Source organism: Varroa destructor, unplaced genomic scaffold (genome assembly GCF_002443255.2).
Source record: "Varroa destructor unplaced genomic scaffold, Vdes_3.0 BEIS01000005.1, whole genome shotgun sequence".
NCBI lineage: Eukaryota > Metazoa > Arthropoda > Arachnida > Mesostigmata > Varroidae > Varroa > Varroa destructor.
The window spans coordinates 40004062-40017924 of record NW_019211458.1 but is presented as its reverse complement, the minus strand read 5'-3'; the positions used below and the strand labels follow the sequence as shown (position 1 = coordinate 40017924).

General features: G+C 43.6%; 1 protein-coding gene across 7 annotated transcripts in view; it reads right to left on the bottom strand.

The window, feature by feature from the left end:
• The window catches only part of LOC111250905 (uncharacterized), a 141182-nt gene that overhangs the window by 23281 nt on the left and 104038 nt on the right, over nucleotides 1-13863 (bottom strand). For all 7 annotated transcript variants that reach the window (XR_002673561.2, XM_022806852.2, XM_022806853.2 and 4 more), the window contains exons 5-10: nucleotides 13459-13556; nucleotides 12111-12231; nucleotides 10203-10443; nucleotides 9053-9144; nucleotides 6827-7059; nucleotides 2609-2675 (exon numbers count right to left, since the gene is read on the bottom strand). Coding sequence is in view for 6 of the 7 variants with exons in the window: in XM_022806852.2 (XP_022662587.1) it covers nucleotides 2609-2675; nucleotides 6827-7059; nucleotides 9053-9144; nucleotides 10203-10443; nucleotides 12111-12231; nucleotides 13459-13556 (852 nt within the window). In the remaining variant the exon portion in view is untranslated. The remainder of the gene's footprint in view (nucleotides 1-2608; nucleotides 2676-6826; nucleotides 7060-9052; nucleotides 9145-10202; nucleotides 10444-12110; nucleotides 12232-13458; nucleotides 13557-13863) is intronic.

The following is a 13863-nucleotide window of genomic DNA, read 5'->3' as shown; positions in this document are numbered from 1 at the left end:
CGTCTTATGCTAAAACCTCTAAGCAAAGGGTAAACGCCCTTTGCGATTCGATAATGAAAGATTGAAATGCTTTATCTATTTACTGTTGTATAAATCGCATCGTTACGTTTCATAGTTATTAAATTTTCTACTAAATCCCAATGCATCACGGATTATCTGATATGACCTTCAGACCGATCAGATATAGATACTCTAGATTATTTTCTACCTGCTGTAAAAGGTAAAGCGAGACTCGTTAAATAGAAAACGAGTAAAATACATTTTAGAAGTAGAAGCGACAGTCAAAAGATGAAAGATAGCGACACTAATATGAATATATTAGAACTTCTCTAGCTTCGCCCATGTACCTATACTTGTGGGCCCTTGTCGTCCTGACTTGGCCGGGTTTTGGCACATCCGCTTCATGGTCATTCACTAGGAACAAGTGTACACAAAAATCTTTATATAGATTCCAAATGTAAGGAACAGCTTTTTCACATTCAAATGTCGCTAGGCCATCCCGGCCTGCAGACGCTGCGTAAATAATCAGTCGTGCAAATACTACTGTTCGTTGTATAGAATAACGGAATTCAGTCAGCTGGCAAAGTATCAGGAAGCGCTGACATATTGTTCGCAGCAATGACGAAGGAAGATCATTGTGACCACTGTGACAGACTGCTCTCGTGTTGATGTTGCCTAGGTAATAGCACATACCCATTGTGATTGAGCGGCATCTTCCTCTGAGGTATAAAGCACCCCCTACAGGAAGATGCTACAGTGTGTCCACGGCAGTTTGCGATGTATGTACACCAGCACGCTTATATGGGTGCCGTAACAATATATGATAGTAAAGTAAATATTCGCGTCTTGGCTGAGAGCGCCTCCCTTAACTGGCTCTAAACGACAGTATCTCCAGAAAAAACGGTAAATAGAAGAGCATCAGAGGAAGAACAAAAATGACAACTAGATTGGGAATGAGCAAACTCGGTAGAGGCTGGCAGAGCCGAAAACGATTGTCTGTGTATCTGCGTGCTGCGAGTGCTCTGCTGTTACCGTACATCGGGCCACTTCTTATCTTTTGGGGAGAAGATGAACGTGCTTCATATTGCGTAGCCAGCTGTTTTCTGATACTACCAGCGAACACTCAGACCATTATGGACAAGATGTTATCATGATAGGGTGGGCGTGTCTGACGAGAAGAACAAGCAGAAAACGAAGGCTGCTTTTTCGCGCCTGGCTCGTGTCCGGGTCATGTGTTAATGCCTCTGCTAATGAAGTAACGACGAGAGTGTCTCCCAACCACTGGATTCACAGAACCAGCAATGAGATTCGGCTTCTTTCTTTTTATTGAAAAATGGTAATCTAAAGTTTGCCAGTGTATAGAAACATCCCTTTCTACCACAGCAGTGGCAGCAAACAGATATATGGAATGCTCGGAGGAAAACTAATAGGCGAATCTGAGTCGAGGCCGTTAAGCAAGCTTCCGTCAGATGAACATTTGGTTAGACCAAGAGCTGCCGATCTAGTCAAAGAGACACAGTTACAACATAGGGATTATTCGCGGTGGCGCTTTGTCCTAGTAACTAACCACTGTGCGCGATGGTGGCCTTACCGGCAGCTCTGGTGGCATCTTCGCCTGTCGCCACGATGAGCAGGCTGTAAGCGAACATAGCGAAAACAAAGATGAGGGGAAGAAAAAACGGGTAAAGTAGGAAATGAGTATAGGTTCTAAGGGTCTTTTGTGTGAGAGATCAGGAAAGTTCATGAACTCAGTGGAAGGAGCGGACAATGCAATATCGAGTCGCTATTAATGCACCTCGGTCCAATTGGTCATTCTTTTAGAAAACGCGCGCGAGTAAGATAGCTGAAGAGCAAGGGCTTTTGTTAAAGGTAACGTTTAAGAATACGCGGAAATACGATAAAAAGAATCAGAGACGCTTGCAATTGTAGTAGTAATAGAACAGGCGTCAGAAGTACGTAATCGTAGATTTAACGAACAGTTTATATGAAAAGAAAAGCAGATTCCTGCTCCGAAAAGGGACGCTATGCGCGAATATCAGGACAGCTACAGGATAGTCGAACGTCAATAGGACAGACGGAACCTTCAAGGAATGAAGCTTGTGAGGTAGGTGAGGGGATAAACGGTGCGTGAACAACATATGTTGCTGACAAATAGCTTACGCATTGGTCGGGTTAATAGAAAGCGTTCGTTTCGGGAAAGGGTGCTCATTGCGAAACAATTTGTCACATTTGAAGGACGAATAAATATCGAAGGAATCAATCAATCTTTTGGTACCTTAATTTATCGTAACAAGGACATGAGCAAGGACAATGTTCACATAGTTGCATATACGTATGATAAGCGTGGCTAACGTTAATTCTTCGCATGATGCTCATTATTACGTTTATATATTCGCCATATTTAAGCACACATACAATCATATGCATGGAGGAGCTGGCAACAGCCTTAATAACAACCACACTGTTTCATCTGAACCTTATAACACGAGAACGCGATCAGTGTATGGAACGAAAGAGCCCCGCATAACTACTCTATATAATACATGATATGTCTGCGAATTACTACAATACAAAATACATATAAGGATGGATTAAATGGTGTACTTACTATGGCGTCGATTGTGTTGTCGTAGCGACACTGCTCCTTCTCGATTCCGCTTCGAAATTGGACGTCGCTGCGACACGCGAATCATCATGCAGAACACGGACGGAAGCGACGATGGAATGTAGACGTGCCCGGGACGCGTGCCCATGTAGGAGGGGTTACATGAAATGCAATTGAACACGAAGGCACAGATGAAGCGGTTTTTAATGATGGCCAGGCGTTGCAAATACAACAGGTCCGGCAGTGTTCAGAGCAGATGGCTCAGTAAAGTCGATACGGCTTCGCTAACATGAATGGCCTATAGCTTACTCCCCACAGCTACAGAGACAGACGCGCTATGTCAGGATGTCAGCTATCTGCAGCTTTCAAATGGTCATTCGTTCATGGCATCACGTATTACATCCCATAGGTGTTTTCGTAATGTCATGAAAAGGTTGGCTGTCTGGTCGAGCTCCAGTTGATACTGTGCTTACAGCTACGCCTTGTGACATGCCTCAATACACTTAAGTGCCCTCGGCAGAGCGATTAGTTTAGCCGACGCTAAAAACTTTTTTCGAAATAGGCACCGATGTGAGAGAGCAAGTGTGGGCCTTAAAAATTATCACTTTACAGACTCACACTTCTGTATGTAGACTCTTATGCTGGCGGCTACAACACTGGCGCTAGGCAAACTCAGCAACAAAAGTGGAAACCACTTCCACGCACGGAGCTGTGAGCGCGACAGTTAACGCTACTCGATGGGCTTCATGGGGTTGCCACTGAGAGAAAGGGAGCGACCAAGAGAGACAAAATGAAAAATACGGAGAGTTTGAAGAGAGGAATGAAGAGGGGTAAAACAGCTGAAACGGCACGAAAACTACAACAGTAGCGCCTAGTAAACTGAACACATGTGTACCATATATTCATTCATATTCCTGCTCTCTTGTAAGGGTTGCAAACCCTGTTAGACCAAAAGGCGAAATCTATCCCTCGACAAACCTCAAAGGCATGGGGCTCGCAAACAACTAAGCTCGTTATCAAGAGACCACAAAATAGTCCATAGGGCCACTGCTGTGCCTAACAGGACTGGTTTGTATGAAATGCATACTTCAACCTGCTCGTCTCTCTGGAAGGAGGTGAAGGACCCCCGAAGTATAGCACTTTTCTTGGTCAGACATGAAAAAAAGCACAGCGCTCATGCTACGTATCTAGCATAGAGCATGAGAAAGTCTCTTATACATCTCAAACTCTTGTTTTTTTTCGTTTTGCCTTTGCGAGCAGCTAAGCTATGGAAGCTGTGCCGTTTCTCTTGGCTACCTAGTTTCTCTTGCGTTCTCTTTGCTTTTGTAACCGCGCGCGGTTAAGACAACGGCGAAGAAGAGCGTGAAAAGCGGTGACAGCCTGCCTACGGGTTGAGTTGCTCTAGCAGAAAGGACGGTGCCGATGACTGGATGGAGTGACGGAACGTCTTTTAGTGTATCTAGTGCTCGCCTGACAAGATGTCCCTGCTGGGATGCATAGCGTAATGGTAGGCGCTGTCTATGTCCCCACAGAGTAGCACTCTACCTTTTCCTTTAAGCTGGCTTCCAAAGGGTGCGACTGTTATTGCTGTTTTGTAACGGTGGTGGCGTAAAACTGATACTGGCCTTGTTGGCGTGAACCCGTTGCTATTATTATTTTCAGCATTACACATACACCGAATACGTAGTAGTGCTTCGATGTGTCAGTGTGTGCATATATGGGTAGCCGTACGTCAACTGACGCTGCGACGTGAAGACGAACGCTTTACGGGAGAAGCGTACACATACGTTTCTCCCGTGAAGACGCAAGGAGATGTGGGGTAAAACGGGAACGAAAAGAAGAAATAGCATACCCGAATGGATGCCAAATGGTGCCAGTAGCAGGTGAGGTCATGGTGGATTGGCTGAAAGTTAGTGTTTCAGCGAGAACGTCAAGCACGTACACGTACGGTTAACGTACAGTAATGGCGAAAGAACAAAAAAAAAGAAGGAAATCAGTGACAGAGCTTAGAGAGGCGAACGGACGAACAAGAGTGCGGGCGTCAGCGGCAGAAGCCAATGCGGTGTTAACGACCGTTGAGACAAAGGTGAACGACTCGAATTTCCTCCTGGCCTTGCTGCCTGTCTTTCCCCTTGTGGCCTCGACTTAACCTCGTCACACCCTACTCCAGCCCCGAGGCAGCAACCGCCAGATGGTTCGTATGATGCAATCATAGCTGTAGTTCACTAGCGACAGTGACGACGGCGGTCAACGCGTAGGGTTTTATATAAAGCGATCGTGTTAGCTGAACTGCGCAGACATATAATGGCCAACATCGTACGGGCGTTAAAACTCCGTCAGAAAATACAACCTTGATACCTGTGTATTTTCAATACAAGCGAAGTCCAAGTGGAGCGAAGAAAGCTAGGGTACGCCATTTATCAATAATCAATACAGTGAAAAATGGTAAAAGGCTCTTCAGCAGTGATCAGGGACAATGTTTCTGCTACGTATGTGGCCTTTTAGGTTTGATCCTTCAAAGAGCACAGGGCAAGAGTTAGTTTTTTCTATATGTGTAGGCTCAATATGAAATAAATTATATAAAATTATTCCAACTCTTAAAATGCTGTTGTTAAAACAATTTCAAATTCGAAGTTTTATTGAACTATAAAAGGAGGTCACACGCAAACCTTGCTCTAAGATTAACAATTGTATGATATTAAAATAAACGAGCACGTTTTGGCTGCTCGGTGTAGTTGGCTGCCAAAAGTTAATTTATTCTGAGTGAATCTTTTGTTCCAGACGTGTATTTTCTCGATGCAATTAACTTTTCTCAGTAGAACTAGACAATCTGTAGCTAACAAAACGAGATGACCGTTCGCAGGTCTGGCGGCCTGCTCTGATTAATGCATCTGGAACAGGGACAAAATCCTGCATTAGAAATCGAGCTTCCACGAAGCTTTGGAGCTACTCCCCTCCCCCCCCCCTGAATTGGTCGTGCCGATTAACAGTACGACCTTCTATCTCGCTCAGAATGGCTTCGTCAAATCAGAAGATTAATTTTATCCCCGCACCTAAAAGACATTTGCGGAAGGGCTTGCCGCATTTAGCAGAGAAATGCTGCTAGCTCCTTGTAAAATAGGACGATTTGCTATCTGTTTAATCGCGTTGGAAATCTATTTTGGGTTAAATCGGGCAGTTCAAATGCGGCCAAAAATGCGACAATTTGGAGCATCTTTTACGTGAAACAGCTACGGTCTGGGATCGTAGCGTCTGCTTATTGATTATGAGCGGTTTCTATAATAAATAAAATACGCGTTCGGCGAAGTGAAACAAACATTGGCCATTTTGAAATAGTCTGCTAAGGATGTTCGTGTTGCGAAATACACAGCATTTAAAAATGATTCCGAAGGTAACCCTAGTAACCTTTTGCGAAGGCCTTCCAAGCAGTTACTTCAGAAGAAAGGCCCAACATGAAAAATAAAGTTGATTACCGAAATCCCATATATCGAGTAGAGAGAAAATTTATTGGCGGCTCAAAAAAATCGTTCCACAAAATACCGATGAAGCCTATGTTCAACCCAACGATATTAACGAAAAAATCAATATGCATGTTTGCTTGATACATGTATACAGAATGCAATACGTGCTTTATTCCTACGACTGTATCTAAATAGAAACAAACAGGTCCGTCCATTACATTTCTTACACGTGCTAGAGGCGTCATTCTTGACGCTCACGCTTATTCAATATAGCCACCTATCACTGTGACAATAGCTTTAACTTGGAATCTAAAGCACGCGCTAGTCATTTTCAAAATAATTTTTTTTTCTAATCCGCAAATAGATCTTTAATAATAGCCGTGTGGCAGACAATACTGGTTTATATAAAACGTAACTTAGATTCTCCACATACAGTAGATTCTAATAAAATTACTGGGCTAATATCAACCCAAAAGTTGCTAAATGCGAGGGTTCAAAACCCCCAAGAAACTTAAAAGGTACTAATGGTCTTAAAAAAAATCGACTCAGTCGAAGATTAATGTTTTCCTTATCATAACGCTAGTATCAAAGCATTTGATATGATTAATTCTTCATTTAAAACCTATGGAAGATCTATCGTGTTTACGGAAATCCTTTTCGGATGTTTCAAAAGCTCGCAATAATATACACTTTATCAGACATCTAGTAAGCGTAGATCTTGTTATATGTATATCTATTATCGTTACGGGTCTTCACCCACCGTCAGCTCCATCAGGATTGTCTAACCGCTGCATCTGGTAGCGACGGCTGGGCACTCGTGTAAACGTGGGCTGGGGCCGACTCACGTCCCGGCTTTCTCTCGGAGTCAGTGTAGGTCCACCAGCAGACACCTTGCTGCTCCGTGAGCTGCCGCGTAGCGAGTTACGTAACTTCGACCCAAACCCGAAAAGTTTGCTTGTAGCAGCAGACGCGTCTGGATTCGATTGCGCCAATCTGTAAAAGGGATGTCATACAGAATAAATTAGGTGATACCAAATTGTCTTTAGGGATCAAAACTATGAATTAAAAATTAGTAATTATGTATAATGATTCATGATTCAGTTAAGATCTTACCAAACCGTAGTAACTTACGTAATGTACGCAATTGATGGTGTATGTACGTACAAGGTGGCACAAAGTGACGAAGTCAATTGTTTATGTAACATACCACAATATCTAAAAAATTATATCCGTCTAGAGTCATCCATTCGAGCTTCCACAGGCTCGCCGTTCTATTGCAAACGCGGATGTACAATGCACTTGGATACGCGACGGGAGGTTAAGTATACTGCCCCAAACAGACTAAATTGTGCATTAACCCAAGATCTCCTTTGCCATCTACACACACAGACAGACGCAAACGTGCATCCCATCGAACGTCGCCAGGGAGAACCTGCCGGCTATGGTGTGTCTCTGCTCATAAATATCAGCAAAAGGTCTGCTGACATACCCGTGTTTCCGCAGCGTAACACTTCTGTAGTACTAGAGCAACTTGTGAATCGTCGGCCGCTACATGTGTCAGAGTACAATGTATGAAATCTCGCTTACTGTGTACGGTGGAATCCGCTGTTATTTTTCGGTTAACGTTGCAGACATATAGATTTCCCGCTAGTATGTGACCCAGTCAGACATTTTGTGCTTACGTAGGGGAGCTGTCCAGTAGGCCATCTATGGATTTCCCTGCCAGTGCTTGCCACTATTGGCACCCAAGGGCCGAACAAGAATCAGCAGGTACCGGTAGGCCGATAGCCGCCGAAAGCGAGCGTTTTGCCCAGCTGTAAAAAGCCGCACCCGGGAAAAGCTGGGAGGTTCCTTGTACAGCGGGGCTTGCTAACATCGCTTACGGAGAGGGATACGAGTAGCGCTATTCAACGAGATTACACACTAAAGCTGCTAGTGGTTTGAATGACGCCCCTCTTCACACCTCTGTAAGCCGGTTTTCAGGGATCGATTTGAGATCTCAATATTTCAATTCAAATTATGAGGGTTGCTGTGGCAGCTCCTATTTCTTTCACTGTTGAAATTACATAGAGCTGCATTTTCTATGGGTGTGTAGTCCATGACGTATGTACCTTACGTGTATATAAGGATGTAGCTATGTGTCGTGTGTGCATCTGTGGATATTGACAGTACGGCGTGCACCCGATCTTTAAAAGCCTACAAGCGCGAACGTGTTTCGGAGATCCCGGGTTCATGTTCTTCTGCGGGTTCATAGTGAACCTATTTGACAAGGACGTAGATTTAGGTCTCGCCCGGTCTGTGCATACAGTGCAAAGCACACGCGCTAGGATTTTAGTCGGGTTTTGTTGAAAATACTGCTCATACTTTCTGTATTGATGCCAGGTTGCATACTAAGCAGTGATCAGCATAGTACGCCGCATCGTTATTATATGCGCAATTACGTGGCCAGTACAACTCAACAGTTCACCAAAATGATCCAGCAGAATACCATTAGTGGCTAAACCCAACAGCGATGTATTGCTGTATCACCCTGCTATCGTTACGTACCGGCGAAAGCTGTCTGCGCAGAACACTACACTTCATTGTTCAGAGTCTGCTTACATATCTCATCTTCTTTAGATAGTGTGAAAAAGATAAAGAAGAAAAGAGAAAAAGGGTGTTTTTCAGTCGTGTCTGCTGCCAGCTGCGGCTATAGTTGCAGTAATACAGCTCTGGGTGGCTGCTTTCGGCCCCTCTATTCCAAACGAATTCAACCTCTGCTGCGAAGCGGTAATCGCTACGCAGAAACCCAACCTTCAAGCGTCTCCTAGCGCTCGCGGCGGGTGTATACCCACTCATATTCGTACTACAATTGACTATGCCTAAAACCATGGCCCTTTCTGCCATTTTAGCATTCCTATTGAGTTCTTATTCCACGCTGCATCCCATCTTCAGCTCCTCCAGTTCCTTTATAAGCGACATCACACCTGCACCATAAAGTACATACCTGAAAAAGGAGTGATGATCAACGCAGCATTTCCACAGATGCTTGCAGGCCGCTTTGTTCGGAAGCTCGAAACCGTACGTATTTTCCTCGCTCTGAAATGCCCGTCACAGTCACGTAACCAGATATACATGCACAAACGAAAACGCCAGGTGAGAAAGAGGGCGTGGGACAGACGCGTAAAGTAAAAATATGTGAGTATAGCCGGTCATCACCATCAGCGACAATAATGAGATATGGGAGAACGGCAAAGAGGATGGCCCCTGTCGCCGAGTGAAGGAGACTAGACCTTGAGCTAGCTGAGATTCTCTGAGGCCCATACACGTTTTGAGGCCGAAGCGCCTAAAGAACGAAAAACTCATAACGAGAAACCAAAGTGCTTCTACCTATTCACTGCTATTTGTGCTCATAGTACTCCTCATTATGCAACGAGTTAGCAGAGTGAATAACATTGCGGGCAACGTTTCGGTGGCTCGGGGTAACGTAGTCGCCGCTTGTCAAACTCGAGTGCGTTGGCTGGTCGACTGCAAAAGTTGGCGGCCGGTAAACTACTACGCACGAACCTCAACATCAGCTAGCTTTCTTCTTCATCTGAGCTCGCTAACCTGTCTCCTCTTCCACCCGCACTCCGATTGGTGACTGTGCACCTGGTAGCAAACTGTGGGGGGTGACAATGGCAAGCAGGGTTGAACTTGCAGCTTCGTGGCAGGTTCTGTGCCTTACGACAAACAGGCTTGTACGAAGAGGTGCTTATACAGGAAACGAGAGTTTCCCTGTATCAGACCAGCGTAGCGGCGCACGTTGTACTTGAAGGCAGCAACTTTAGAAGGCGCCAAGATCGCGTTGGATCATGTTGGAATAACGTCGGCATAGAGTCATGGTAGTGGTGGATTTTATTTGACAGCTATTACACTCTCGCGCCTACGATGTTGGAGGGGCCGCATAAGAATACATGATTTCGAATGCGGGAAAGGCTTCAACTAGCTACAGCCATGGACGAGGAAATGTTTATCACTTCATCCTACAGAAAAAAAAAAAGCTATTCTGATATACGTAGTCAAATCGAAAACAGAGTATTAGCTTATATATGACTAAGAAGACAAGTAATTATTTGATATGAAATGCTACAAATGAACAATTAGAGTATGCTTACACTTTTGTCCTTCACCTGCAGCATGAAAAAACACCCCTTGTAGTATACTTTGCCGATTCGCGGCCAGAAATAGTTTCCAACCTTGGTTTTGTTCTTGAGAACTACAATGCCAGCTGGAGTCAGGCCAATATAGTACTCAACGTGGTCTTCCCCCAGCACAGGGTGTAGATCTACGCCGTACATGTCCAGCCATTTAACACGATCAAGGAAATTGAGCTCTGCTTGCGCTGGAACTTGACCTCTGAAATAGGAAAAAGATGCAAAATTGATACCACTATCTTACAACTTATAATTTCACTGACTTTGTGCAGATCGCTCTTAATAAAGATATCTCAGTTCAGAAACAAATATCAAATTGGACCTAAAAAAATTTTTCTTAGGTAAAAAAACTGAAAAGATTTCAAACAGCGTCACTCTACTGCCAAGTTCAAAAACTGACCACTTTAATGATTCTCATGTGTGCTCGGGGAACTTAGCAGGGTAAGTTTATAACAAAGAATGTTCGATATCATAGCTTCGCCTACCAGCTACCCTTAATTATTTCAAAACGGAATAAATATTGTCTCATTCACCTGGCTTTTGCGATCTTTACGAATCGATAGAAAAGCGGAATCGATCTCTCGCGATGTTTAGGATACATAAAACAGTTTTGGTGTGAAAATAAATACGATACTAACAAAAGACTTCTCACTTAAAAGTAATCGTTTCTGCTTATCCTGTGAGGTACTATTTTGAGAGCCACTATTTCTCAAAGTAATCATTCGTCGACTTCTATAGGTTGGAGCGGCTGGCGGCAGTTAGCAGGTAGCTCAATGGGGAAAGTGGGTCGACTGCTCTCCCTCAATCAATCGTACATTAGTCTGCGTAACAGCCGAAACGACAGCGATATAGAAGTAGTGCAAGCAGAGCACGAAAAACAGAAGCAACTCAACAGTAGACGACGCCGGCGCTGATTCGCGCACCTAAACGTGAGTAGGGTGCAGTTTAGACCTGTGCACAACAAAGACAGGCTCATGTAGAAACAGAATAAGGAGAACATAGTCGCGAGTGAGCCCTTAGACCTCGCGCCATTATGTGAAAGGCGTTAAAACCCCCTGTACTTTCCCTCTCCGAAATACAGGCAGCACTGGGGACTCAGTACTATAGATGAATCTCCTTCGACAGAAGCCTGCACTAGAGGTCAGCAAGGTCCGGATTTGGTCCAAGTCGGGGCACCGCTCAATCGTCCAGCAAAAAGAAAGTTTCAGCTACAAAAGGAGACGGGAAAGTAACAAGAAGTAAAGGGAATGAGTGCACCGCTATTTGAAGTCTGCGTTGGGGATATCAAGCACTGTGGAAATGGCAGAGTGATGTTAGTAACCAGGTGCTACAGCTGGCCCATCAATGAGCAGTACAATGGTTGCTTCCCCTAGCTTACAGTCGCTCGAGGGTATCGAAAAAAAAAAACGGGCGAAGATCTCCATCTCACAATTTAGTCGAGCAAACTGAGCCCCATCATAGAAAAGGAGACCGCTGGTTGGACCCTCCGGGGGTTGCCTTTCCGGTTAAGCTGTTTGGTACAACTGGCGGCCCAGTGAAGATGACAAGCAGGTTATTTATTACGCAAAAACATTTACACTACCATTTTACGAGATAACACAACCTTGAAAAGCTGACAAAAATCACCGGCGAACAAGAGTGACGCAAAACAGATAAACCCTTACAGTTTGCAACCTAGGCAAAAAAAATTGGCTTACAAATAAAGGTCCAATTTGAATTGTTCCGCGCAAGCAAACATAGATTAACAACGAAAAGGTTGCGAGCAAGGTCAGAACGACCCAACTTTCTGACGAATACGATAGTTCTTATTATTTTGAATATATATTAACTAGCTTTGTCGACAGACCATAATATATTATAACTACTTACATGAGAGTTTTGTGAAGCTGAACCACTTTCTCCTCAAGGGCTTCGGTTTGGTCGGGAACGAATCGAAATTCTGAGATGTAGCCTGAATTGTGTCGTCTCGGATCGAAGTCACCTAACTCAGCTTTAGGCAGAAAGATTATGAATAAGCTCAAAGTAAACTTCATTCAGGTTTATTCCAAGTGTAAAAATCAATGTTTGCAGTATCTTGGTTTCCTTATTCTGTGAACATATTTGCTGCCGACGAAATAATTCTAAGCAATGAAATTCAGAACGAACCATCTTGATGTAGTGACGCAATTTAACCGATCGCCCCAGCCTTGTGTATATCGTACCACCCGAAGCAATAACACAGGGGCAAAATAAACGGTAGTGATTTAAGGGGCGAAATTATTCGAACTCGGCGGCAGTAAGATGTCGAAAGGAAAAGATGGCTGCAGATTTTGATTAAACCATTAAGAAGTCGATATCACTACCGAAATACTCGGGGCTGTACCTGCGCTGCCCTGTAACAGATTGTATGGCAATGGAGACCTCACTGCTTCTATCTGCACACATTTATACTGCGACAGCGAGGCGCCCCCACTATTAAAAGGAGCAAATTGGTCTGTTGCATGGTAGGTACAGTCGCTAAAATCCCTATATCCCCTTTCCTGCAGTTATTCTTCTTTTGCACCAAATATCGATTGGCGGTAGTGGCTTCAAACGATATAGGATCGAGCGCCACTCCACAGGAAGGTCGCTCCAAAATGCAGGAAGTGCTCATAGCGTCGATTGAGAATGGCCGAACAAAACCTGCATAGATGCCCATTGCCCACTGGCTTAGGGCAAAAACGATTTGGAAAAAGGTAGTGAAGTTTTTCGAATTTAAAACCGATATGAATATTTCTTGGAATAGCCATCGCCTTGATGTCCTTCTAAGGCCACTGTAATGATTTTCGAGTTCTTTGCATACGTGACATATTTATGTTACAGAGGAGGCTACTAATGATAAACGTTGTGAAATTGGTTTTTTTTTTTCAGCGCATGAATTTTTATTGTTTTTTAAATTTTGCTTCGTTGTGTGCAGCCGCCCGAAACAGTTTGAAAAAACCGCCTTTGCGCGTACATTCGACGGACACACTCAATTCTGTACTTTCTCTGATAGGCTTCTCTGCGTAAATAAAATGTCTAGGTTCTTTTGTTAATTAAGTACTGTATCATTATAACCTGGCGGAACTAGAATTGAGATTATGCGCGTATGAGAAGTTCCATATCTTTGTTATACATTATCGAGTGTGTAACGATATGTGATAACACAAAATTTCATAATTATCTCTGTAACTAAAACAACTTTAACATTCTTACTTACACTGGACGGCGAACGCGAAAAGCTGAGCTGCTAGGTCATAAGTTAAGGGAACTCTACCGTGCAGTATGTCGCGCTTCACTTGTAGGAAAAACTGATACCTGAAATAATGTACAATTATTTGTTAAATTTCTCAGAACGAGCTCATCTATTCGCGAGAGCATGTACTAATCCATAGCATCCGTACATATCTCCAACAACGATTTAAGGCCACTAACTTTTGTCGCAACTTAGAAGGTAAGGGTACAAAACTATGTATTAATTAGGATAAGAAACATAATAGTAAACTAAAAGGTCCAACTAGGTGATATTGATACGCCAAAACTAGAAATGCAAAACGAAGCAGCTCCAAGGAATTCTATACATATAAAAAAAAAAAAAAAAAAAACACAATGTGAAATTGTACCT